The following is a 26904-nucleotide window of genomic DNA, read 5'->3' on the forward strand; positions in this document are numbered from 1 at the left end:
ATATCGGAATGGTTAGTAAAGATGATTCCGGAAATCGGACATTTGAAATTGGAAAAGAGGATGTGGTACTTCCTGGAGTAGAAGGTTCGGCATTGTTTTATTATGATTCCGATGGGAAAAAGTTTGTCAAATATGATAGAACCGAGAAATTGGATGATAAAACGAAAATTACTCAATGGATTATCGATGTGACTAAAGTGAATCCAATTGAAGGTCCATTATCTAAAAAGGGAGCTAAATTCGAACAGTATAGAACAGGTAAGAAGAGTAGGAAGAGTACCACTTCTTCAGAACCAAAGAAAATTCAACAGGAAGAGACTACCAGGAAGGTAAAGTCCAAATCTCAAAAGGCAACAACTGGTGATGCTAAGACTTTGGCACATGACGAATTGTAATTAACTTAAAATTAATTAGATACTAATTACACAATATATATACTCTATATGGGCCCCCCTCCTCCTTGTAATAAATCGTATTCTACACCTTTCCAAATCCATCCATCATATCCAACAAAGAATCAATATCATCTTCCTCCTTCTTCTCAACCACTTCTACTTCCTCCTTCTCTTTCTTCTCTTCATTATTCTGAATCCAATTCGTAACTCTTTCAACATATAATTTCGAATTAGGAACAAAATGCCCACCAGGATGTTTCAACAAATCCGAAGACCCTTTCGTCAACTCAAACAAACTCATAGCCCGAGATTCTTCAACAACAGTATCCAATTCTCCATAAACATGCAAATACTTAAAATGACTATTTATAACTTCTTCTTCAGTCTGGGGGTAATGTTCGTGATATTGGTCATTCCCGGCTTGTTTTGACGTGTCTAATTTAAATCCGGAATATAATATCACGAATTTCAAGGGATCAACTTCGAATAATTCATGGAATTTATGAGCAATGAGACCTCCAAAGGCTGCACCTTGTGAAAATCCAATTATACCTACAATAGGTAATTTATTCTCTTGTTCTATCTCTTCCGGCAGTTGTTGATTCATAGTGTGGTCATCGGGGTCGGATATGATTTGTCCATGGTTGATATAATCACGAATGGCCGCTATTGATTTTTCTAAATTGATTTTATTATTGGTGGAATCTTGTTTCACCCACCAGGCTCTATATGTCATATCATTGTCTTCCGAAGTTGTGACTGAACTGAATTTAGAAAGGGCGTCATTAGATGGTAGATCGGCTGGTGTGAGGACATATGGTCCATTAAGATAGATACATTTATAACCTAATTTCAATAACTTCTTACGTAAGGCTGATGTCTTGGCGTAGAAGAGGGATGCCGACTGAGTATATCCATGAAGGAAGAGGATCTTTCCTTTGTATTCTACTGACTTCTTGGGTGCCATGGGGTGTAATTAGTTGATAAAGAATTCAGAGTGGAAGAGATTAAAAAATTATTGCAAATTTCTTTTTTTCTTTCTATCAATAAAATCTATAAGCGCTATGAAAATTTAACTAGACTATGGGAGGAGGGATTACATATGGGATGGAGTAGATGGGTTTAGATAACTCTTGGTATATCACAGATATGATTAATGATTCTAATTTTAGATTTATCAGAATTATCACCATTTCCATAATATTTTTCAAAATCATGTTTTTGTTTAATATGTTCTAAATCAGATTCTTTTTCAACATAATGAATCACATGTCCAATACCTAAATCATAAGCAGATTTAACATTTAATTCACTATCATCAACAAAATATTGTTTTTGCATTGTAATTGGATCATTCCAATCAATTTGAGTTAATTTAAAACAATTATAAAAATATTGTTTCATTGGTTTACATATAATTGGAAATTTAGCATAATCACAAAATGTTAATCCATCAAATAAATCACCAACTCCTAAAAATGAAATTACTCTAAGGGCATGATTCTTATAAGCATTGGTAACTAACCAAAAATAATCAAATTTATGAGTTTCTTTTAATGTAATTAAAGTATCTCTTAAATGTTGATCATAATGTAATACACTATGTAAATCCAAAGAATCATCAACCTTTGAATTATAATCCAATGCATCAACTTGATGATTTCTGACTAATCCTTCAATAGCTAACCCATAAGTCTTATAATAATTCATATGTAATTCATGAGCATCATCATCATTTAATTCAAGACTATCTTTGAAATATGAATGGATCTTAACTTGCATCATATCATGAATTGGGGTTGAACGTTTATATAAACAATTATCAATATCAAAATAAAATATCTTCTTATTGGATAATTGTTTTGGTAAGGGTCCATATCCAAATGGTAATGTGACTATTGTACCTGGTTTATCATCATCGTGAGTAATCTCGGGGTTTTTATAAATAACTGATTGATCTGTTGCTATTGTCATAATGGAACGTAAATATAAATGTAAAAATTGGGAATGAGTAAAAGAAGAAAAAGATGGAAAGATTCTTTTTGTCAGGAATCTAATCATTCATATAAAAACCACGTTGGATAAAAAATGGCAAGAAACGGCGCTAAGTTTCTTTCGATGACACATTCAGGAATTCCAGTACTAAATTTTTATTTTTTTTCTTCTGCAACCCATTCCCGTTCTATTTATATATGATTTTAATTTGTGGAGTCTTTTTCTTCTTCGTTCTATTTTACTCGGCAATTGTCGATACCCCGTGCGCCAATTGTCCGAATCAGCCCAGGTGTCCCACCCCCACACAATTTAATTACACCCACGTCGATTCACACAACCCCAACTAACCACCACTATTCATCATCATTTGTCTTATAAAAGATATCACTCTTAACCAAATCCAATTCTTTATCAAGTTTTGTACACATATAATTCAAATCATGATAATTATCAGTTATAAACTTCACCAATTCTTGACGATTAAATTTTGATTCATCAAGATTGACTGAACCAACTTGTTTGATATTCATAAGGATATTCTTTCTCAAATCTTCTATTAATGATTTAATTCGATTTAAGTGACGAGAATTTTCTTCTCTTGTGGTTTGGAAATTGAATGGATGGATTAGGAGATATGGAAGATGTTTTATCTCGTAGTAGGATTGATAGATCTGATTTGCCATTTCATAGTTGCCCTTTTCGAGTTCTGTAAACATGTTTTCAAGGATTAGGCCCAGGGTTATTTTTTGAATCATGTTGTCAAATGTGTCGGGTTGAATGGGTTGGGAAATATCAAAGTCTGAGCCGAGAACCGAGTAATAGTTGAGTTTTTCAATTATACTTAAGACGTTACTTTGGATGGTGGTTGAAAAGACATTATTGAGAAGTCTTAATACGTTGAATTTAAGTTCATAATCCATTTTCTTAATTTTAAGAATTTCTGATTCTCCAAATATGTTTGTTCTTATATTATTCAAGATCATTGTAAAAGTCTTCACAAATTCAATATGTTGATCAGGATATAAGGAATTAATAATATTTGTAAATACTGATTTTATGAAATATTTAAGTCCCGAGTATTCTCGTTTATTAACATTGAAATCAGATATTATAAATATAAAACATTTCAAGAATTCATTATTAATAGGATCATTCCAACAACATAAATAAAAATTCAAAACTATTGCCAATCTGAACAATCCTAACTTTAAACAATTATTAAATTGGTCCATTTTGATAGGCACACTTTCCGACGATATAAACTCAACAGTCCCACCACATTTCTTCACTATCGATAATAATTCTTCATTGGATGATATTAATTCTTCATTGGATAACATTTCCACCGTCGTATCTCTATTCATTGAAATTAATTCATTAATATGCATTAATTGATCATGATTCTGAACCGATTCAAGAACACTAAACACAAATCGTTTAATAATAGTCTTTTTATGCACAAATTCCCATCCTGATTTCTTATCCCTCATAATCATCCCCAATAACGCTTGAGTTAATGGAAATCTCCCCGAATCTTCTTCTCCAAATTCAATACTCTTTATATCATTCAAAAAGAAGAAATGTCGAGATATCCCAAATCCATCGGATCGTTTATAATTCTGTCTCATCAAAGAATCAATAAGTTTTTGATCATCCTCAATTTTAAGATCGATAGGTTTCTTAGTCCATTCTTGAGTCCCATCAGAATTCAATTCCGCCACTAGTGTATTTTTCTGAGAATTGATATTGTCAACTTCTTGTTTTAAATTCTCGGTTTCTTGTTGTATAACTTGTCTTAATTCTTGCTCTTTTGAGAATATTTTCTCATTCTTTTCGGCATTGAATTGAAAGACTTTTGGAAGGGTGATATTGAAATCATCACCGGAATCAGAATCAGAATCGGAATCGGTGAAAAAACTACTATGAACACTTCTAGGCTTTCGAATTGATGCATTGTTAGGTTTCTTATGATGGGAATAAAACAGCGATGGAGGGATGGTTCTTTGTTGTGATAAAGGTTCTCTTGTTCCTTTTGTCGGTATAGTGGTGGATACTGGTGTAGGAGAAGGTTTTTGATATTTGGCTCTATTACCTGATATCATATTTAATATCGTGAATGGAATATCATCAATGTCTAATTCATCATCTGAAGATATTGGATCCAGATCTGTTGAAATACCTGCCATTATTGATTGCGATTTTAGGAAAAGTTCTTACTAGGGTGTCTTATAACTTCCTAGTTCAATGTTGAGTTTCCGTGATTTCTTGAATCTTTTTTTTTTCAGAAAAGGCGTCTGTCTCTATGCAGGAACATACCAATGGAGATTAAATTTGATAATTAGAGATAGCGAAATCTCCATTTGTAGGATACTGGCATATTTGTGACGTGTTTTGAAGATGCTGTCAAACCAAAGCAATGTGGAATAGAGTCATTTGACGTATGTAAGGCACTTGGTAAAGATTTTGGGTTCGGATATCGACGGTTGATGATTTCGTGATACGCGTTTTCATTTGATGCCATACCTCGATGTGGCAATTACCTGCATATAACTCACCCCATACAAAAGGCATTTTAGAGAGCTGGCCCTCCCCCCCTATTAAACAATTAGATTTGTGTAAACCACAATTGGGTCGCTTCGTTAAAAAAATTTATGTTATTTAAACCCCTTCTTTCTTCAATAATTACTAAATCAATTCCAAGATTATTAATTACCCAACGATATTCAATGTCTTCAAAATACGAAAAATTACCATTAGATCCATTTTTTAAAACCATTGATGAATTAAAACCAAAATTCATCGATAGGTTACGTAAAGCAATTGCCATCCCATCGGTATCATCTGATGAAGGATTACGTCCTCAAGTTGTTGCTATGGCCCATTTCTTAGTTGATGAATTGAAAACTCTTGGATTCCATGATATTCAATTAAAAGAATTAGGTACTCAACCTCCACCGGTTGTTGATGCTAATTTACAATTACCTCCAATTGTTTTAGGTCGTTTTGGTAATGATCCTGCTAAAAAGACGGTATTGGTTTATGGACACTATGATGTTCAACCTGCTTTAAAAGAGGATGGATGGTCTACTGAACCATTTACTATGTATCATGATGAAAAGAATGATATTCTTTTTGGTAGAGGGACTACTGATGATAAAGGTCCAGTATTAGGATGGTTGAATGTAATTGAAGCTCATAATAAATTGGGATGGGAATTACCTGTGAATTTGGTTGTTTGTTTTGAAGGTATGGAAGAAAGTGGATCACTTGGATTAGATGAATTAGTTGCTAAGGAAGCTAAAGAATATTTTAAGGATGTTAAACAAGTTACTATTTCTGATAATTATTGGTTAGGTACTACTAAACCTGTTTTAACTTATGGTTTAAGAGGATGTAATTATTATCAAATTATTATTGAAGGTCCAGGAGCTGATTTACATAGTGGTATTTTTGGAGGTATTGTTGCTGAACCAATGACTGATTTAATTAAAGTTATGTCAACTTTAGTTGATGTTAAGGGGAAAATTCAAATTCCAGGAGTTTATGATATGGTTGCTCCATTAACTGAAAAGGAAGATAAATTATATGATGATATTGATTTTTCAGTTGGTGAATTAAATGCTGCATCAGGATCGGAAACTTCATTACATGATAATAAGAAGGATATTTTGAAACATAGATGGAGATATCCATCTCTTTCATTACATGGTATTGAAGGTGCTTTTTCAGGAGCTGGTGCCAAGACTGTTATTCCAGCTAAAGTTGTTGGTAAATTTTCTATTAGAACAGTACCAGATATTGATTCTAAAACTTTAGATCAATTAGTATTTAAATATATTAATTCAGAATTTGAAAAATTAGGTTCACCAAATAAATTTAAAGTTGAATTAATTCATGATGGTAATTATTGGGTATCTGATCCATTTAATGAATCTTTCACTGCTGCTTCAAAAGCAACTCAAGATGTCTGGAACGTTGTACCTGATTTCACTAGAGAAGGTGGATCTATTCCAATTACTTTAACATTTGAACAAGAATTAGGAGTTGATGTATTATTATTACCAATGGGTAGAGGTGATGACGGTGCACATTCAATTAATGAGAAATTGAATGTTAGTAATTATATTAATGGATGTAAAACATTAGGTGCTTACTTACATTATTATTCAAAGGCTTAAGGTGTGCTCTTATCTATATAGATATATATATATATATATATGATTGTTTAATAAAGGGGTTATTATGTTTACTTATACTCTATAACTTGAGGTGGTTGCAAAAAAAAAACAATTGATCTAATTATAAATAAGAATTGGTTAAATAGGTCGTGTAAATTGTATCAAATATTTCAACAGAAAAAAACTTTTCTCTTTTTCTTTCTCTTTTCTTACTTCCTCTCTCTAGTAATTAGATTGTATGAAAGTTTTTCTCTTTCTCTTCCCTTTTTTTTTTTCTTAATCAAAACTTTTTAATTTCATTTTTCATTTAACCTACGAAGGGTATATATATTATATTACATTATATTATATATTTTACTACATTTATTACATTTACGATAGAAAGGATTACTTGACTTGTATACTATAACTTACCACTACTCTATTAATATTAAATTCTAATTAGCATTTTTACATTCTAATAGACTAGAGACAACTTCATACATTCAACACCACATCATCATCATCATAAGCAAATATCATAATGTCGGATAACTTAAAGAGAGCAGAATCATTATTCAATAGAATTATGAATGTATCATCACCATCTACACAAGAATCAAAGAGAGACACTAGAACAACTAATACAAATACCAACACAATGAAATCTTCTAGAATGTCTCCTTCATCTTCTTCTAATTCATCCAGCATCAACACAACAACAACAACAGAAAAGAGAGGTTCTAATGGTGCTATTCAAGAAGTATTATTACCTAAAAGAGATCCAATCAAATTATCAGATGAAACACTCGCATCTATTCCTCAAGATCATCATATCTTACCTTATTGTTGGACTATATGGCACCATTCAAGATCTCGTAAAGCACCACAACCTACAAAGGATACCGATAGCACTACTACTATCACGGAGGAACCTGAAGAAACTGCGTCAACTGCAATTGTACCAACTGGTGTCGATACATATTTACAAACTACTAATGAATTAGAATTTTTGGATTCTCAAGGTCATACAATTTCAAATATTGGATCCTTGGAACAATTATGGTTATGCTTATCTTCAATTAAAAAGACTCATGAATTATCAATTGGCACGGAATTTCTTGTATTTAAATCAGGAGTGAATCCTGTATGGGAAGATCCAATAAATTCTCGTGGTGGAAGATGGGTTTTCCGATTTAATAGAAAAACATTTGGTGAAGATAAAGAATCAATTGGAAAAATTAGAAAGAGGAGTAGTTTAATTTGGGAAAGATTATTAATTAAAACATTAACTGGATCTCTTATTCCTGAAAAATCTAATAATGAAGAAATTCAAGAATTATTATTAAGTGATATTTGTGGATTAGTATTAAGTGTTAGAAAAGATGAAGATATTATAAGTATTTGGAATTCAAATATTAATTTCCAAAATACTTCTAATAGAAATAAAACTAAAGATGATGATACTCAAAAGAAAAAATTAACTTCTTTCCAAGCAAGAAGAATCATTTGTGATAGTATCTTACGGGTAATTCGTGAATGTGATTTAATCAGTCAAGGTAGTGATTGTGTTGAAACTTTAGATAGTGGATCAAATGAAAGAGTCTTTGGTGTATCTTTTGAATATAGATTACATGCAGATAATGAAAATACTCCCGGTGGAACAAGTAATGGTAAACATGGCCATCATCATGGTTATCATGGACATCATGGACATTATAGTAGTGGAAGTGGTAGTAGTGGTAGTGGCCATGGGTTTGGGCTGAGAAGATATAATAAGAACTATAATAAGACCCCCTCTGACAGAGATACCGAAGAAAAGCAATAAGGAAAGTGGTCACTTGATTGTATAGTTTTTGTAATTAGTAAAAGGATATTTTAAACAGAGTTAAAAAATATTGTGTAATATGTTTGTAGAGTCAAGAAATGCATGAGGAGTGTAAGTTTGGAGTATTTTCAATGAGGGAATTCACTCTATTTCTATAGAATCTGGAGATAAGAGCTGCGTGTAAATTCGATTCGATGTTGATGAAAATGGACATACGTTTCAGTTATGTAAATATTAGGAAGCATGAACAATATCGTTTTTCTTCAATATCCATGTACAAATAGCTATCCGTTAGAATTAGAACCTTCTCTCTTCCGTTCTCTAAACACCATGTATTGATTGGGTGTTCGATAATGGGTCACATCTATCAGATGCCATCTTTCTACAACATTCTCTCGCAAAGTACGGCAGGAAGATTCCCCACCTGATATTTGATTACGCATTCCGAGGCCAATTCAAAGAAACAGGAGCCAAAGATTCCTCATCCATCTATTGTTTGTTCCGAGTAAGAAATAATCAAGAATATTAATGATAAGTATCATTTATCTCAAATTGAAGGACTAGCAATAACTTTTAATGTCGATATCTCTATAGATCAATCCTTAAGGGGCTTTTAGGGGTTTTTCGGAGATAGAAGTTTCCCAAAAAAAAAAAGAAATTTTCGGATTACGAAATTTGGTCACGTGACTCGGGCGAGTGGGGAAAAATAAGGTTTTTAAGAAGCCGGTCTAGTATAGTGGTAAGTACGATTCGTTGTGGCCGAATAAACCCAGGTTCGATTCCTGGGACCGGCATATTTTTGCTTCTTAGGGGTTGGTTTTTTGATATTAGAAAGGGAACTATGAATTTATTGATTGGTAAATATCATATAAATACTATGTAGAAGGAGGAAGATTGGTTCTCCTAAATTTTTTGGGGTGGGAAAATCTTGCAAGAAACCCCTGGGGCAGGGGGGCAATATACAACAACTTGATCTTCGGTTGTGAGAATACAAGCTTGATTCTAATATTCTTCAACATTATTATCTGTATCCGTAACCTTACATCCTTCAATCTTTATTAAAATCAAAGCATTATCAGCACATTCAATATAATTCTTAGCTTGATTCTGATCAATCATGGGATTATTCAAATGTAAAGATTTATAAAAATTAAAATCATCAGCATTTGCTTCTCGATCAATTATACTTGCTTTCCCATCCAACATCACCGAAACTCGACTAATTTCACTCTTATTGAAATTTGCAAGTAATTCAAAAAGTGAATTCCGTCTTTCTGGAACATTTTCTTGATCATTGGGGGCTTTTGTACCTTTGACTGAAATCCAATCATGGATGAGGATGGAAACGTTGGGGTTTGATTCCATGTTTTGATATTTGGTTGTTCTCTTGGGGGTGGTGATGATGATGATGTCTTCTTGTCCCTTACGGAAGAATGTATAGTTCATTAAGGAGACATGGGGTTTGTTATTTAAACAAGTGGCTAAGTGGATAAATCTACTTGATTTGAGTAGATTGAGGACTGAATCTGGTAATTGATCGTGAGGTAACATTGTTCCTTTAAGTTGTTTGATGGTTTGGGATAAAGTTGGTTGGTATTAGTCAAAGATTATTTAATTTTGGAAAATTGAGATTTTTTTAGAGAGTGCTCCCACCGCACCCCACCCCCATCGTTTTTTTTAACTTCGGACTGTTATTCCTATGGTAATATTGGATTACATCTATAAATTTCTACAATAAACCTATAATTACATCTACTACTACTACAATTGAGTTAATTTCTTATAAATATTCAGATCTTGTAAGCTATCTCTCAATTCATCCAAAGTGACATCTAATTGAACCATTTTATTCTCTTCAATAATCAAATTCTTATGTAAATTGACATTATTAATAATATGACCTTCACTATTTGTAGTTACACCTCCTGAATCTAAAAGTAAACCCATTTTATAAATATTCTCCCAACAATTACCTAATACTTTTTCTGACCAGATTTTCTGATTAATTCTAAGATTATTTGTAAGTCTACTTTCTGTTGATGTAGAACTTGTGATATTTACATTAAAATTCTTCATCATTTCTTTATATTCTAAATAAGCAAGATTGAAATTAATAGTTTGTAATTCGAATTTCTCAATCCACCGAGCAGCAGCTATAACCATTAATAATTCCAAGTTTGATAAGGATTGAATTAGTCCTTGAACATTGTTAGTCATTGAATGTAATGGATAAACAGCAAAATCCTGAGCGTTAGGATATGGTTGGGAGGTTGAAATACGTGAAATGGCTAATCTACAACTAATATTAAAATCTCGATAATCCTTAATTGTATAATAATTTCTTGCCACAAGTTTCTTTAAAATACCATCTTCGGCATTGTATAATTCTTCGATTTTGTCATTCCATTCTTCACCGTAGGTTGGTTCTGATAATGCTTGTATTTGTGTCTCACCTAATATGAGTCCCAATCGGGCATTTCTCCAAAATTCTTCTAGACTGGTTTCATGAATTATAGAAATAACTCTTTGAGAAAATCGACTATTGACTCTTTTCTCAAGTAATTCTCTTGCCGTTATCTTGGTAGAAAGTCCAACTACACAGATTGGAGTTTTACCATTCTGAGCAAGATCCAAAAGATTATATAACAATGTTTGTTTATGACTCATTGCAAATTTTTCAAATTCATCAATAACAAAAACAATTGATAATCTTTCTGATTTTTTCACGGTATCATCTCGATCAAGAGTCTCCAATATATTAGCAAATGTTTCATTTATGGATTTTTGTTCAAATAGATTTGATTCATCTGAATCTAATACATCAACTTCTTTTAATTTTACATCTAATTGTTTTGCAATTTCTCTCAATGCAACATTATCAGCAGTATGAACCATGGCATTTAATCTAATTGCAACAAATTCATCCTTATATTTCTCTCGTAATTCTGCAATTGCAAGATTAGCCATTGAAGTTTTACCACAGGATCTAGGACCAATTATTAGGGCTGAATGACCTTCTTTATCTCGTATTGTCAGTTCCAATATTTTATAAAGGTCGGCATATTTGTCAAAGAGACTGGAATCTTTAAGATTGGCAAAATTTCCATTCAATTGAGAAAGTATCTGTTGTTTTATGAACTTAATATCATGTTCCCTTGATATTTCATCAATAATTGAGCTTACGGGAACATGATCGACTTCAATTGTGTCTGGATTTGTTATGATTTCTTCATTATCCGACGTGCTTGCAGCGTCAGGTACTGGATCATTGTCCTTTTCAGGATCGGGACTTTTCGATGAATTTGTTATTTTTATATTTCGAATTAAGTCATACTTCTTCGAGTTTTTTATTTTTAAATTACGAATATCAAACTTCTTTTTTGACCCTTCTCTTTTGGTCGGCTTTGGTTTGAAAATTCTACCTATTAATTTTGAAGCTCTGGAGGCTGTTGTTGTTGACGATGATGATGATGCCTTGTTGTCATCTCTTTTGAATCGTTGATAGAATTCATCTTTTCTTAACTCTTGTGATGAAAGTTCTTTGATTGGACCAAACTCATCAGCAAAGTCATCTTCGGGGATCTGGTTCCTAGCCATAATGTGTTTCAGGATCTGGTGATTGGGTCTTGGCTCTTACTTTTTATTTACAAGCTCGCGTGTAAGAAAATTAAATACAACCAATGAATAGATTTAAAAAGGGTAGTACCATAACCTGATATTTCTCTGGTGTCTAGAAATTTGTTTACTGAGTGAGAGAAATCAATCATCAACAATGAGACAACCAAGAAACGAAGCACGCTACCAAAAGAAAAAAATTGGGACAAGAAAAAACTTGTTGCAAAAAATTAAAAAAAAAGAATCTGAAACAAGAAATGCAACATTTAACAAGAATTGCTGTTTTCGGATGACTCCGTTCATTGACATCTTTGAAACAATCTTCTTACGTTGAACCGCTTCTCTGTTTCAATGGAACAACATAGCCTGTATCTGATTTTCTTTTTTTTTTTAAAAAAAAAAAAGAATAAATAGTGGCCATCTCTTTCCTCTCATTTCTTCCTTTCTTTCTAAACAACCTTCAGATATGACATCCACTCTATCAATGCCTTCTAAAACTATTAAGAAAACCCTTCTGTTAGCTTCCTTAACTTCAGAAGGAACAGTTGGAAAAGTTTCAGTTCACTCGGAAGGTACGATGGTAAACCCACAGTCAACATCCGATCAATCATCACAGACAGCTGTAATTCATGAAGAAGAAGCAAGAAGCTTTCATCGTACTTTGAATGGAAAAATCTTTCAAAGAGATATTAGAGATATCTTTGCCATGCTTATATTAGGACTTGAATTAAAGGAATCAAAGTCAAAAAAGTTCACTCTTTCCAAATCATATCCGTTCTCCTTCACAATCGAAGATGCCTTAGAAAAGATGAAGGATCTTAATATATCAATAGAATTATCCAAAACAGTAGCCAGCTTTTCCTATAAATTTCCACCTGATGTAGCTTTAACTTTATTAGACCGGTTTTTCCTTGCAAAGCTTATTCATTGTCCTGCTGATAGAACTCGATCAACACCCAAGCCTCATGTCTCTTTGCAGCCAACTCCAAAGGGACTTGCTTTGGTGCAAACTTTTTATGACAGAATTGCCCTGAAGGCTTCAGACCATCCTGAAGTTTTGCAAAGTAATTTGAATACAATGGATTTATTCCTTTTTGATAGAGATCTTCTGAATGATAGAATTCTTTATTCAAGATATTTCATCCATTTGCTTTTCGCAACCTTAATGGGTCCAAAGCCAAATATTTGGACACCAAATGCTGCTCCCGATCCTATTCCAGAACAAGGAGCAAAACCCTCATCTCCAACTCTATTTGCTTGTGGATATAATGGAGAACAAGGATTTAGCTTTCTGCAGTTCCAGATTGAGAAATCAGAGGGGATGAAGCTGACTCATAAGAAAGATTCCAAATTGGACGAACCTAGAATAAGTCCTCTCTATCATAGATACTTTACCAACCCAGAATCAGGCTCACATGTCCAATATTATGTTTCAGATGTCGGAGTAAGATTATGTAAGGATAAAACTTTCACTTTCAAAGAGCCAAATGTTACTTTTGAATATAGTGTGAGTGGAAAAGCGATCCATCAATGGTTAATGGATTGTACTGATATTCTTAATCCTTCAGATGCTTGTCAGGTAGCTGGATGTCTCATATCTACCGGTTTGATCAAAAATGTAAATCCATTAGGGAAACAAGGGTTCGTACCGGAAAGAGACCTGTTCTATAGATTGACTAAACTCGGCCGCAAAGTGTGTCAATGGGATAAAGATCAAGCCAAAAAACGTAGCACTTCAGTGTCAGAATTTTTGAAAAACCCAAAGAAAACAGTTAAAGAAATTAAATTGGGAGATATATTGAAAGACCCAGGTACGAGACTTCAATTTAGAAGACATTTGAATAAAGAATATTGTTTGGAGAATTTAGATGCTTATTTACAATTAACTGAATTTGCAAAAGTTTATGAAAGTGTTGAAAATTTACAAAACCTCAGACTTAAGCCTAGTCAAGAATCAATTGTTAAACGGATAGATACCCAATTAGAAACTTTAAGAAGTACTTGTTTATCTACTGCTTATCAGATTTATATTACTTTCTTAAGTCCTGAAGCTCCATTTAATGTCAATATTGATTATAAACTACGTGCTGAGATCGCTAATCTAATGACCTATTCCAAAGCTTCAGAAGCTGAAGAGAGTCCATTTGATACTCCGGTACCCTCACCAACTGACGAAAAGGATGTGCTGAAAGACAATGATGATTGGCCAGTTCCAGCTAAAGAGGAAAAGACTGAGACAAGTAGTGCTGAAGAAACTCCAGATATTAAACAAACATTGAAAGATATATCACTGCTTTTTAATCAAGTCAGTACCCACCTTTATAGATTAATGGAATCTGATTCCATACCCAAGTTCGCTTCTAGTTCACTAGTAGATAACTTAGTATACTAAATAGCTCCTCTTTTTAGCACATTTTAATTAAATTAATTTTGTTATATTTTAAAATAAAAATATGCAATATACACTTTTAGAAAGAACTATAAACACCCACGAAATAACAACCAAAGAAAAAGTCTAAGCTATTGGTTCTAAGGTGGTACCTTTCTTGATAGTAGCCCAACCAATTAAACGCCAATGCTTTTCGATACGTCTAGATAAGGCAATCTTTTCATTGACCTCAGTACATGCAGGAGAAGTTAATTGTAAACGGGCCATATCAGCTTTAACAGCAACAACTCTGGCACCAGTGGCGGTGGAACCAATATTAACCATCAACACTTCACCAACTTCCAATTTACGAACCTTAGCACCTTGTTTTTGACCTTCAGTCTTAACACCCAATAATCTTCTTAATAAGAAATAGTTAATTTCAATGTCAGTATAAATAGAAGGTAAGTTACCTTTAGCACCAACAACTTGACCAACCAATCTATCAGCTCTACATAAAGTAGGATCAACCTTGGTACCAACACCGATCAACCCACCTGGAACTGCAAACTTCAAATCATTATGTTCAGCAAATAATGAGACAATATTGGAGAAAATTGGTTTACATTGAATCTTACCATTATCATCTTTGGTAACAATACCTGGTCTAATCTCTATTTCATCGCCAATCTTGAAGACACCGGTTAAGATAGAACCACCAGCAACACCACCCTTCAAGTCATCAACATCGGCACCTGGTTTATTAACATCGAAAGATCTAATGACAATTAATCTTGGGGAAGCAGAGAAATCTCTCATTGGAACTGGAATATAATTAACAATAAATTGATTAACTGCGTCAATATTATATTTCAATTGAGCTGAGATTGGAACGATTGGTGCGCCATCAGCAATAGTACCTCTAATAAATTGAATAATAGATTTTTGATGTTCCAAGGCAGATTCTTCTCTCATTAAATCAACCTTATTTTGTAAGATGATAACATGTTTTAATTTCATAATTTCAATTGCTGCTAAATGTTCGGAAGTTTGTGGTTGTGGACAACTTTCATTACCGGCAATAAGTAACAATGCGGCATCCATAACGGCTGCCCCTGACAACATAGTACTCATTAAAATATCATGCCCTGGACAATCAACAAATGAAACATGTCTAGTTAATTTATAACGACCAGTACAACCTGGACGAGCACATTTTGGTCTGATTTCTTTATCAGATTTAAATGATCGGTAACAATCTGGTTCTGGACATTCTTCATTGTCACATCTATAGATCTTGGCATTAGCATAACCTAATTTAATAGTAATATTTCTTTCTAATTCATCCTTAAAACGAACAGTTTGAACTCCAGAAATGGCTCTGACAACGGTGGATTTACCATGAGCGACATGCCCAATAGTACCGATATTAATAGTAGCTTGTCTATTGATAATTTCAGGTGACAATGGGGTCAACTGACTAAAGTCTGGGTTTTCTGGTTGTTCTGGTAATCCACCACCTTCTTCAAATTCTCTCTTGGCTTCTTCTTCATCCACTTCATCATCTAAGCCTGCGAATGCAACAGATTTCTTTCCCTTAACTGGTTCTTCTTGTTGTTGAGTCACATCTTCTTGTTGTTGTAATTCGTTATCACTTTCGAGATCATGTTCATATTGGAATTCTTCGTCATCTTCCGGAAGAGTGCTTCCAATGACTATGTCTGGAGTGGCGTTTTCAATATCGTCGTAAGACATTTTTATCCGTTTTCAATTAGACTGTTTCTTGACTTCTTTTAGTAAGAGCTTCACCAGATGATGATGATTTTGAAATTTTTTTTTCTGTCTGTCTGTCTGACTGATTTTGTTGTCTGTCTGAATTGTGTAATAGAAAAAAAAAATTTTAATGTGTGAAGGGTTATATGCACACCAATTGGTAGTGTAAAAGTTACAAAATTTATACATAGATTAATACATATTATAATACAATTAAATTAAAATTAAAGAGCATGGAAACCAAAGTCATTCATAACGCTGTCAACATCCTTCCATAACATGTCGTGGTCAAAGCTATCCATATCCAAATTCTCCAATCCAAGTTGAATGGGGGAATCATTAAATACCATTTGATTAAATGGTTGATTGGGAGCGTTCTCTTGTTGATGTGGTTGCGAAGGTAAAGTTTCAACTGGACGATTTCCCATTGGAGAGTTAATATTCTTTGGCTGTTGCATGTTGGCTGGATTATAGGGTGATCTAGCAACATTTGGAGAAGTCTTGTCCACAACTTTTGGAGATGAATCAGTTGAACTTGATGTATTAACCACCTTGAATATCGAACTTCTCTTGGAATTACCTACAGATATAGGTTGTGGATCCAATGGGATCGTACGAATAATCTTTCTAGCTTGTGATTCTGCATCAACAGTACTTGACAAAGATCTAGCCTTTCTTACTCTAGCTGAAGAAGTTGTACTTCCTGGAGTAGATTTTTGACTGGTTACACTTGCTGCACGACCCTTTTCTGATACTTCATTATCTGAAACAACTGCCTCTTCTCCACTTGAACTTTCATCTTCATATGAACCATTTTCTTCTTCTCCAAGCCCTGCATCTTCTGCTTGCTTTTCATCGGTTTTACTAGTCAACTTTGTTATTCCTGCTTGAGCTCTCATAAGATTCAAACAATCAAAGAAAACTGATGCAGACATTCTATTTCTCACGGAAATACTCAAGCTTGACATTTTCTTTTCATCTAAAGTCCTAAAGAGTTGCCACATATTTCTGGTGATTGCACTGGATCTATATGCCATATCATGCTTCAAAATGGATGCCTTTGCTGTCAATGATACAACAGCAAGATAATTTTGCTTACCCGAACCAACATCTATGACACTTTTCAACCTCAGATGAATCAATTTCCCAATTATACATCCCGCCTGCCAAAGATTCAACATATACACCCCAGGCAAATATTTGACAAACATTTTGTCCCTAGTCTGATTGATTACAGTATGAGAAACCAACTCACTTGCAGCATTATACAATTTCACCAATCCTTTATTCAATTCAAATTCCGCAATATGTGATGAATCCATGAAATAATAAGTCAATAAATGGACTTTTGTACACAATAATTGGAATTTTCTTACAGAATCATTTGGAAGTTCTCTAGCCAATTTCTTCTCCATTTCAGCCAATCGTTTGGAAAGAAGTTTCAATAATGGTAATCTCTCAGTTGCATTCAATAACCCATCCCCTTGATTTGAATTAAGTGATTTGGCCATCTGTTCTTCAAATTGTGCAAGCTCCATCATAAATAGAACAACCTTTGGCATGTTCTGAGATTGTGAGGAGAATGATGAATCAAATTGAACACATGCCGGGAATCCAAATGCTGTGGCGATAGTTTGGGAGGCGATGTTACAAAAAATCCAAGTTTTTGCTTTTTCATAAGCCATTGCTAGTTGTTGTTGATTGGTTTCCATGTTGGTATTATTGGCGGTAGTACATGATGTATTTGGGAATGAGGATGTATGGAGCCCGATCCTAATAGCTTGGAAAAATCCAGTTGCTACTGTAGAATATGATGAGTCGGCACTTAAGGAGGATGTGATTGGTGGCCAGTATGAATAAAGTAAAAATGCTTGGGTTGAATAAACTGAACTAACGTTAAGAATGGGCTCGTCTTCTTCGAATGGGTTATATCTAGTAATTGGAGAAATCATAATTTCGGCCAATACGCTTTTGACAAGTGGGGATAATTGAATCAAAAGCGATGCATCTTCATAAAATCTTCTTAAGGATACAAACATAATTACCCAAAATAATGCCGGACATAATTTATAGATTCTCTCTGGTCCTTTAGTCACATCCACCACGGGCAAAATTGGATGATAATGTTCAACATATTCCAAATATAATGATTTGATGGTCTCTGGGGATAATGTTACTGTATCAAGTGATTTCGTGTCACATGTCAAAGCCGAATCCGGAATCCTTAGAGGTTCATCTGGATCTATTGGTCTAATTCTGGGAGCTTGTTGTGGTATTGCAGGTTGTCGTGGCACGATCGGTTCAAATTGTCTTGCTATCAACGGTGTATCTGGAATGGAAGTATTTGTATCTGAAGATGAATACCTCGATTCTTGAGGATATGGTGAATGATCTGAATTCCATTGTTGTTGAGGTCTCTGCATATTTGCTTTATTGTTTCCAACATAGGGTTGTTGCTGAGGTGTTGGAGGAAATGGATATGGTGGTGATTGAGCAAAGCTTGCGGGAGAGTTTGCATACTGTGACTGATTGTAAGGTGAATTTCCAGCAGTTGCAGGATATTTGGGCCATCCACTTTGACTGTGTCGTACAGCACTACTAGTTCCTCTTGAATATTCGGCAGGAGAAGCTGTTAGACCGTTTATAGTAGCCAATGAAGGTGCTTTGTTTAGTAACTCGACTGCTTGTGATGATGTAAGCGTTTTCTTTAATTCGCTAAATTCCTTCTCAATTTGGGCAATTCGAGCACGTTTATAAGTTCTCTTGTAGTCTGATTTTAGATCACACTTTAAGCCTTTCTTGGAACACCGGGTACATGGATTAGGATGCTTTTCATGAGCGTCACATCTTGATTTTTGTTGTCGACATTCGACACATGCCATTCGTTTTGGTTTGCCAGATTTTAAAGTAGGTGCAGGTGGAGAAGTTGACAGTGAAGGTACCAAACCTGCCGAGTGTGAAGGATCGATAGCTGGCATAGGCGCAAGTATATGATGGTGTGGAGATGTGTTAGAGTGGGTGAATGAGTGTGCAGGACTTGGTTGTTGCTGTTGTTGCTGGTGTTGCTGTGGTGGTTGTAAGGCAGGAGAGTGAGACTCCAGTTTCACTGGTTGCATGTTATTAGCTATATGAGCTAAATTCCCTAAAGGATTCGACTGAGGGCCATTACTACTCATGATGACTATGGTGTATGCCCCTATTTGTCTGATAGCTTATCTAATTTTGATAGGTGATATTTGATATCTATTATGTTATGATTTTACGTAAAGAGATCTAAAAGTCCCAAAAAAAAAAAAATCTTAAACAGAATTGGAATGCCTTACGGAACGAGAAAAAAAAATCACTACGGCATCTCATTTTCCCTACAGCGGGAAATTTGAAACAATGGAGATCTTTTTTTTGTGTTACGTCCACCAGCGGGGGTCAGGTGACGGTGAAACAATACGCCACTGATAGTTTGACCGTAGCCTCTTTCTAACCCCAAGATAACATCCCACTATCGATCCAGTCCAAATCAAAATTTGAGTTGTTGTTCCCAAAGAGCTTTAACATTGGTAAGAAATTCATTTCTGTAATCGCGTCTGTCACAAGTTTCACTTTTATGTTATCACTGTTCTCGCTATTCTTGTCATTCTCATTCGAGAATGATGACGCGTTTGGATAATACTTCATGAAGAAGTCGTACATCACTGTCTTGGGTACGTTTTCAGGTAAATCATTCACTGAGACGTATACATTTAAAACCGATCTCATCTTGGCCACATAAACTGCTAAACTGATCAAAATATCCAAATCCTGGAAATTATATCCATCCAATTCATTCACAATACCACCCAATGACGATCCCATAGTTGGATTGTTGAGATTTTCAAATTCTATTTCACCCATGGATAAGATGTATAAATCTCTTTGCATGAGTGTATTCCACAAGATGTAGTATGATTTTGATTGATGATGATTAGTAAGGATTGCTCCTTGAATATTTGTGTATTCGATTACCAGCGGAATATCGGCATGAAGCTTCTTAGCCGAGTATTGTTCTAACAAAACATTCCACCTGAACGTATCATACGAGGGTTTGAGTGCTAATTTTGAAATGGACTGCGTGTGGGCAGCAGGTGGCGTGTTTGGAGAATTTTCTTCTAATGCACAGGAAAGTGGTGTTGCTGAGGTACTCTTCGAAAGAACTAGGAGATCAGTTAGGTTTGTAAGCGATGTGGCTGATTTATGTGGGGTTTCTAATTCCAGATGATAATTCAATTTGTTTAGTTCTGTTACCATCTCCAATTCTCGGGTTTGCAACATGAACTTAATAAGTTCTTGATCTGCCTCGTTGTCGCCCCGAATAAGCTTCAATTCTTTACCAAGGGATTTGGCTGAAGCATGCTGTTCATTCTGAATCAATTGTTTGACAATTGCTTCTTGTCCCTCGGACAATGGATTAGTCAATGGCAACTCATAAAAATCTAAAGGATAAGCTTTGAATCCAAATCTCTCATAATAAGTTTGAACCCCTGAATATAACATCCAGAAGTATTCCTTACTTAAATAATCATTGGCCAAACTCGTATCAACGTCCCCATTGTCGTCAAGTACCAATCTCTTGAAGTTATCAGGCTTTGTTTCGTCGCTTCTTGTGATTGCTTGTTGAATAATCAGATTTTCAGTGTGTTCGATTGCTCCAGAAACACACTTTTGAGCCAACCCATTTTTTCTATAATCCTTATGAGTAAATACATATGCAATCAATAAAACAGTCACATTTTTAACTCCAAACAAGTTTGGATCGGGAACTGAAGATATGGTAGGAGATTTATCTCCAGGTTTATAAAACCCGTCAACAATTCTAACACAAGCGCATGCTACAACTTTGTTGTTTTTCGAAGTATCTTGAATGACAAATGTCAAAAGCTTATCCTTATTCTTATCAACATATTCGAGGTGGTCTTGTTGCATGATCTCACCAAATTGTTCAGGTGTTAACTGTCCACTCCATTCACTTCCGCAAAGGGTATAGAGTTCCTTGATAATTCCAGGATCATCAGTTTTAACGAATTGGAATTGAGATGCGGAGTTGTCTTCTGTCATTTTGAGTCGATTGATTGATTTGCTTAATTCATGTTTTAAGTAAAAACCAGTGTGGGGGGATCAGCTCCTTTAAAAATACAATCTTATTGAAAATCTTAAAGTTGCTGTATGTTACTCGATTTGCGCTTCAATTGTTTAAAGAACAATTCTTGGGTATAATATCGATTGTTCAATTGTTATCCATAAAGGGAAATTGATGATTGTTTGACGAGATACTCCATAAATTGAAGAGATCAACCATTGTTTTAAAGAATTTTCTGTTTCCTGGATTTTCATCTGAATTTATTTTTTATTGTTTATTTTTCAATTTTTTCAGATTCTTCGATGACGTATCAAATTAATCGAATTTCCGATAGATTAAAGAATTCCAAGTTCCCCATAGTTATATGACCATTTCCCTTCAATTCCTCATATGACTGAAATTTCATTTTAACAGACCATCGGAAGTTTCCAATTATGAGCCACGTCGTAAAATAACAATAGACTAATGGATCCGTTTTTCCGGTTTGCAGTTTCTTTTCTGTTTGGGCATTTCTTTTTTTGTAGTTGCAAGATTTTGCGCTTTTGTGGCATGGTTTTTGTCCTACCGGTTTCTTTTGACATCGGTCCACCAACACCCCTGAAAAGAACCCAAATTTCTTTTTTTGAAAAAGTAAGGGCCGGATAATTAGCGATTCCGGAGAAATTACAATAGTCATACTCGTAATTGCCCTATATCGAAGATGGCTTATTGGCTATCGGCTGTGCTTTTATGGGTATAGTATTCGCTGTGACTAACCATTTTAACTTTTTCGGTGGAGAGGTGAGACTCATTTAGATTTAGAAGTGAGTCATTTAACTGAATGTACAATTTGATTCAATGGTTCTCGTGCGAGTAGAAGAATAAGGATAATAAGAAGGGGGAATAAACATCCATTTCATCAAAATATAAGGCATCCCTTACCATTTAAGATCGAAAGAAAACTCCTCAGGCAACAATTCCTGTCAAACTTGATTACTTATTGTTGATTGTATCTCTCTGTCTTTGTTACTGATTTGGGTTTGTAATTACATTAAGGGTTTATCAGCTGTTTTAACTTCTATCTCTGGCAAACCATACAAGGCTGTATCTTTGTGACACACCGGTATCTACTGATTGACTTTGGGGTCTGCAACCGGCCAGCGGATTTTTCCTGTTTGGATATAAATCCGGTATATAAGCCGTCTTATGTGGCGTTTTCCATATTTTTTTAATTGCTTTTGCAGGTTGCAATTGCCGCAAAAAATGACCTGTATCGGAAAATTGAAACTTTTCTAAAAAGAAAGATTAGTCAAAGATTTTCATTTCAATGACCATATATAAATTCAAGAGAATCCTTATATTAAAAATGATAAGAGTCATACCTTTTTAAAATTCTTCAATTCAACTTTACGTAAGGATGGAAAAATCAAATAATTATAAAGGTGACTCTATGGAATCACCAAATACTTCATCATTAGATAAGAGCACTGAATTTTCAGAAGTTGCCTATGAAACGTCGTCATCCACTCAACCTAATGCCTGGACAAATTTTAAAGACTCATTCAAAAAGCCAGTAGAACAAGAAATAACCACAGATTTGGAAAGCGATGGAACACGAAAACCTGCTCCAGCGTTGAAACAAACACTTAAAAAGAGACAATTACAAATGATCGCCCTTGGTGGTTGTGTCGGTTCTGGTTTGTTAGTGGCTTCTGGTTTAGCCTTAAGAAATGGTCCTGCTGCTGTGTTAATTGCTTGGGCTATCGTATCGTCCTTCTTATATTGTACAATGCAATCATTAGCTGAATTATCAGCTGCTTATCCTGTTTCAGGGTCTTTTGCTACATATTCTATTAAATTTATAGACCCAAGTTGGGGTTTTGCTATGGGTTGGAACTATGCCTTATTCTGGGTTATTGTCTTGCCATTGGAATTGGTTGCTTGTGCAATGACTATCAACTACTGGCAATCAAGTGTTAATACTGCTGTTTGGATTGCTATATTTTATGTTGTTATCTACGGCTTGAACTTATGCGGTAACAGAGGTTTCGGTGAAACTGAATTCTATGCATCCATTATTAAGTTATTAGGTATTGTCGGATTCAATATCTTGGCTATCATTCTAATTTGTGGTGGAGGTGATCAAGGATATATTGGTGTCAAAAACTATCACCCACCATTCACTACTGGTTTCAAGGGTGTTGTTTCTGTTTTATTAACTGCTACTTATTCCCTTGCCGGTACAGAATTAGTTGGTTTAACTTCTGCTGAATCTGAAGGAAACCCAAGAAAAGTTATGCCAAAGGCCATCAAACAAGTTGTTTGGAGAATTATTATTTTCTACATGCTTACTTTAACCTTGATTGGTTTCCTCGTGCCTGCAGGTTCCCAAGAATTAATCGGGGGTAGTGGTGTGTCTGCTTCCCCATTCGTCATTGCTATTAGACAAGGTGGAATTAAAGTCCTTCCATCCATCTTCAATGTCATTGTCTTGGTCGCTCTTTTTGCTATTGGTAACTCTGCCGTCTATGGTTTCTCAAGAACCATTTTAGCTTTAGCTGAACAGGACCTTGCTCCTTCCATATTTTCCTATGTTGATCGTAATGGTCGTCCTCTTGTCGGAATTACAGCCTCAGCCATCATTGGTCTTTTATCCTTTGTTTCTGCATCCAAATACGCCGATACCGTTTTTGCCTGGTTAGTTGCCCTTTCTGGTCTTTCTACCTTGTTCACTTGGGGTTCCATTAATGCTGCTCATATCCGTTTCAGATGTGCTATGAAGGCTCAAGAACGTTCACTTGATGAATTGCCATATCTTTCCAACACTGGTGTTTGGGGTGCATACTATGGTTTGATTGCAAATATTGTCGTTTTGGCTTTACAATTCTGGTTAGCTTTATTCCCTATCGGAGCTAAACCAAGTGCTGTTGCATTCTTCCAAACTTATCTTGCATTCTTTATTGTTGTTTTCTTTTATGTTGCACATAAATTATGGACCAGAAATTGGAAATTATTTATCAGAGCTAAAGATATCGATGTTGATGGAGGAAGGAAAGAAACCGATATTGAATTATTGAGACAAGAGATTCAAGAAGAAAAGGAAAACCTTAGAAGACAACCTTTATATTATAGAATCTACGCTTTCTGGTGTTAAAAAGTTTTCTCTATTTATTATGTTTGTTTTAATGAGTTTTATAGTTTAATGACAATTTGAGATTAATGATCAAAAAAAGGACGACGATATTGTAGCTTCTCTTATATATTAATATGTCAAAAATTATCACTCTGAAATCTGATCGATGAATTTGGCATACCCGTTGCTGTCCTTGAAATACTAAAAACGTTGCCAAACCATTTTTTGCAACCATCATAATGAAACTCGGTATCTCATGAATATTGCTGCACAATATCAGTTCTATAGGTGGTTTGGAATTCCCGTGCGAAGTCAGTTTCTAGTCTGTTTACTCTTCAAGAAGCCTTTTGTTGTCTAGTTAAACCATGTCGGGAAAAGTGTAAGTAAAATTGGATAAAATTTCGCAACTTTTTTGGAAAATTTTAGTAGTAAGTCGCTCGACACAAATCACTGTATTTTTATCGATTGTCTCCGTGAAATGCACAGACAATATACTCTTCAAGAGTTGTTCATGAGAGGTTAGTGGAACTATCTTGAAAGGAATTCAATGAAAGATATAATAACGGTTGTAGGGACTTTTAGATTTTCATACCATCGTTACTATTCCGTGCACATTTACCACACCAATTTACACTTTGAAATTATCTGGCCTCCTATATGATACTATCTAATTCAAGACTACACGTTATTATTGACGATTTCTGTCAAATAACATTCAAAAATGGGGTATATGTTTCAAAATCCAGAGATCAATGAAAATTATTTTCGGAGAATTAAATCCACTTGATTAATTTACACAAATTAACAAATATCAAATCGCCCGTGTAGCGTAATGGTTAACGCGTTTGACTTCTAATCAAAAGATTGCGGGTTCGACTCCCGCCATGGGTTCTTTTTTTGCTTCTTTCATCATTTACATGATAATAGATAACGCAACATTTCATTGTTTGTTGAATTGGGCCCTTTTCTATTGATATTTTGCCTGGTTAAATAATGAAACAACTTTAAAATTTCTTTTTTGCATCGTAAAGTTTATTTTCTTTTTTCTTGGTTTTTGACAGGTCCATACAAAATTTTCAGATTAATCATCATTTATCATTTGATTGGTGATATACACTGCATACCATAGAAACAATATGCACTTACTTAAATCACTTAAACAATCAAATTCAGACATTCGAATACTATGGAGTTCAGTATTCTTTCGTATGGCCAGTTATGGCCTCACTAATCAAGTATTGACTCTTTATCTACGATCCATCAATATATCCGAGCAAAATATTGGAATATTCATGACATTGACCTTGGTAGGGGATACAATAATTTCATATTTCTTAACCTGGAATGCGGATAAGATTGGTCGAAGAGTAGTTATGGTTATAGGGACTATTATGATGTTTTTATCTGGGATTGTATTTGCTTCCTTTTCAAATTTTTATGTGCTATTATTTGCGGCAATTGTGGGAGTGATTTCTCCTTCTGGAGACGAGACTGGACCATTCAAATCTGTAGAGGAAGCTTCAATTGCACATTTGACGCCTCACAATCATCGGCCGGAGATTTTTGCCTTTCATGGGTTGTTTGCAACTGCGGGAGCCGCATTGGGTTCCTTGATTTGTGGGGTTTTGGTGGATTATATGAATCATTATTTGAAATATGAGTTGGAGACTTGCTATAGATACATGTTCATTATATATTCAGGATTTTCATTGATCAAGTTGGTATTGATGATGTTTTTGAGCAATAAATGTGAAATTTATGTTGTTAATTTCATCGAAGAAAGTGAAAGTGACGCAACTGAAGACTCTCCTTTGTTGACCAATGAAAACAACCACCATCAAGATGAAGAAATCAACACCAAGTCTTTCTTATCGGCCACATCCAGATATTACCTTCCAAGATTATTGGTTATATTCATGCTCGACTCTTTCGGATATGGATTCATGCCATCAGCATGGGTGGTCTACTACTTGAAAATAACCTTCAAACTTACGGCAAGTGCAATGGGGTTCTTGTTCTTCTTGACAAACTCAGTAAATGCAATTTCCTCAGTTCCTTCAGCATTTTTTGCTAAATTATTAGGACCAGTAAAGGCCATGCTTATCACCCAGGTACCTTCTGCATTTTTCTTTGGGGCAGTTCCATTTTGTAGTCATTATATGCCAGTGGCAGTTTTGCTATTGTTTTACTACACTACTACATCAATGGATGTGGTTCCTCGACAAGTACTCTTAACTTCAATTATGCCAAGGGAAGAAATAACTAAAGTGATGGGAATAGTCAATATCGGAAAGACATTTGCCAGATGTATTGGACCAGTATTCACAGGGAAGCTTGCAACACATGGCATGCTATATGTTGGGTTCTTCATTAATTCGGGATGTGTAATACTAGCCGATATACTTTTGGCATCGAACTTCTTACACTTAGACCAAGAGATTCTATCCAAGCAAGCTATTGAACATGACATTTAGTTTATATAAAACAATAGTTATAGAATAATATAAAAGTAACAGAGAATTGAAACCTATAAAACAATAGTTATAGAATA

At 34.6% G+C, this 26904-nt stretch overlaps 14 protein-coding genes across 14 annotated transcripts; 6 read left to right on the forward strand and 8 right to left on the reverse strand. All coding sequences in view use genetic code 12, as the record gives it.

Annotated features, from left to right (window-relative positions):
- J8A68_001659 (uncharacterized protein) lies at positions 1 to 395 on the forward strand (the record flags this gene model as incomplete). The annotated part of the gene is made up of 1 exon (XM_049405335.1): positions 1 to 395. A coding segment is annotated over one exon (395 nt), but the record flags the coding sequence as incomplete, so codon positions are not given.
- An 82-nt stretch (positions 396 to 477) lies between these two features.
- Positions 478 to 1362, reverse strand: J8A68_001660 (putative serine hydrolase; the record flags this gene model as incomplete). Its single annotated transcript, XM_049405336.1, has 1 exon — positions 478 to 1362. One exon carries the CDS (start codon positions 1360 to 1362, stop codon positions 478 to 480), a length of 885 nt encoding a protein of 294 aa, XP_049265010.1.
- A 155-nt stretch (positions 1363 to 1517) lies between these two features.
- J8A68_001661 (nucleotidase) lies at positions 1518 to 2369 on the reverse strand (the record flags this gene model as incomplete). The annotated part of the gene is made up of 1 exon (XM_049405337.1): positions 1518 to 2369. One exon carries the CDS (start codon positions 2367 to 2369, stop codon positions 1518 to 1520), a length of 852 nt encoding a protein of 283 aa, XP_049265011.1.
- A 374-nt stretch (positions 2370 to 2743) lies between these two features.
- J8A68_001662 (uncharacterized protein) lies at positions 2744 to 4576 on the reverse strand (the record flags this gene model as incomplete). Its single annotated transcript, XM_049405338.1, has 1 exon — positions 2744 to 4576. The coding sequence occupies one exon, from the start codon at positions 4574 to 4576 to the stop codon at positions 2744 to 2746; it is 1833 nt and encodes a 610-aa protein (XP_049265012.1).
- Positions 4577 to 5116: 540 nt separating this feature from the next.
- Positions 5117 to 6568, forward strand: J8A68_001663 (metallodipeptidase; the record flags this gene model as incomplete). The annotated part of the gene is made up of 1 exon (XM_049405339.1): positions 5117 to 6568. One exon carries the CDS (start codon positions 5117 to 5119, stop codon positions 6566 to 6568), a length of 1452 nt encoding a protein of 483 aa, XP_049265013.1.
- A 523-nt stretch (positions 6569 to 7091) lies between these two features.
- Positions 7092 to 8375, forward strand: J8A68_001664 (uncharacterized protein; the record flags this gene model as incomplete). Its single annotated transcript, XM_049405340.1, has 1 exon — positions 7092 to 8375. The coding sequence occupies one exon, from the start codon at positions 7092 to 7094 to the stop codon at positions 8373 to 8375; it is 1284 nt and encodes a 427-aa protein (XP_049265014.1).
- A 1002-nt stretch (positions 8376 to 9377) lies between these two features.
- Positions 9378 to 9926, reverse strand: J8A68_001665 (pyridoxal 5'-phosphate synthase; the record flags this gene model as incomplete). The annotated part of the gene is made up of 1 exon (XM_049405341.1): positions 9378 to 9926. The coding sequence occupies one exon, from the start codon at positions 9924 to 9926 to the stop codon at positions 9378 to 9380; it is 549 nt and encodes a 182-aa protein (XP_049265015.1).
- Positions 9927 to 10136: 210 nt separating this feature from the next.
- Positions 10137 to 11972, reverse strand: ORC4 (origin recognition complex subunit 4; the record flags this gene model as incomplete). The annotated part of the gene is made up of 1 exon (XM_049405342.1): positions 10137 to 11972. One exon carries the CDS (start codon positions 11970 to 11972, stop codon positions 10137 to 10139), a length of 1836 nt encoding a protein of 611 aa, XP_049265016.1.
- A 502-nt stretch (positions 11973 to 12474) lies between these two features.
- Positions 12475 to 14382, forward strand: SST2 (GTPase-activating protein; the record flags this gene model as incomplete). Its single annotated transcript, XM_049405344.1, has 1 exon — positions 12475 to 14382. The coding sequence occupies one exon, from the start codon at positions 12475 to 12477 to the stop codon at positions 14380 to 14382; it is 1908 nt and encodes a 635-aa protein (XP_049265017.1).
- A 123-nt stretch (positions 14383 to 14505) lies between these two features.
- On the reverse strand, positions 14506 to 16113 carry GCD11 (translation initiation factor eIF2 subunit gamma; the record flags this gene model as incomplete). Its single annotated transcript, XM_049405345.1, has 1 exon — positions 14506 to 16113. The coding sequence occupies one exon, from the start codon at positions 16111 to 16113 to the stop codon at positions 14506 to 14508; it is 1608 nt and encodes a 535-aa protein (XP_049265018.1).
- A 242-nt stretch (positions 16114 to 16355) lies between these two features.
- Positions 16356 to 19307, reverse strand: LEU3 (leucine-responsive transcriptional regulator; the record flags this gene model as incomplete). The annotated part of the gene is made up of 1 exon (XM_049405346.1): positions 16356 to 19307. The coding sequence occupies one exon, from the start codon at positions 19305 to 19307 to the stop codon at positions 16356 to 16358; it is 2952 nt and encodes a 983-aa protein (XP_049265019.1).
- A 298-nt stretch (positions 19308 to 19605) lies between these two features.
- On the reverse strand, positions 19606 to 21219 carry J8A68_001670 (uncharacterized protein; the record flags this gene model as incomplete). Its single annotated transcript, XM_049405347.1, has 1 exon — positions 19606 to 21219. The coding sequence occupies one exon, from the start codon at positions 21217 to 21219 to the stop codon at positions 19606 to 19608; it is 1614 nt and encodes a 537-aa protein (XP_049265020.1).
- Positions 21220 to 22637: 1418 nt separating this feature from the next.
- On the forward strand, positions 22638 to 24374 carry GAP6 (Gap6p; the record flags this gene model as incomplete). The annotated part of the gene is made up of 1 exon (XM_049405348.1): positions 22638 to 24374. One exon carries the CDS (start codon positions 22638 to 22640, stop codon positions 24372 to 24374), a length of 1737 nt encoding a protein of 578 aa, XP_049265021.1.
- A 1115-nt stretch (positions 24375 to 25489) lies between these two features.
- Positions 25490 to 26827, forward strand: J8A68_001672 (uncharacterized protein; the record flags this gene model as incomplete). The annotated part of the gene is made up of 1 exon (XM_049405349.1): positions 25490 to 26827. One exon carries the CDS (start codon positions 25490 to 25492, stop codon positions 26825 to 26827), a length of 1338 nt encoding a protein of 445 aa, XP_049265022.1.
- Positions 26828 to 26904: the final 77 nt, after the last annotated feature.

The sequence above is a fragment of the Hemisphaericaspora subhashii genome (genome assembly GCF_019202705.1).
Source record: "Hemisphaericaspora subhashii strain CBS 10753 chromosome Unknown scaffold62, whole genome shotgun sequence".
NCBI lineage: Eukaryota > Fungi > Ascomycota > Pichiomycetes > Serinales > Debaryomycetaceae > Hemisphaericaspora > Hemisphaericaspora subhashii.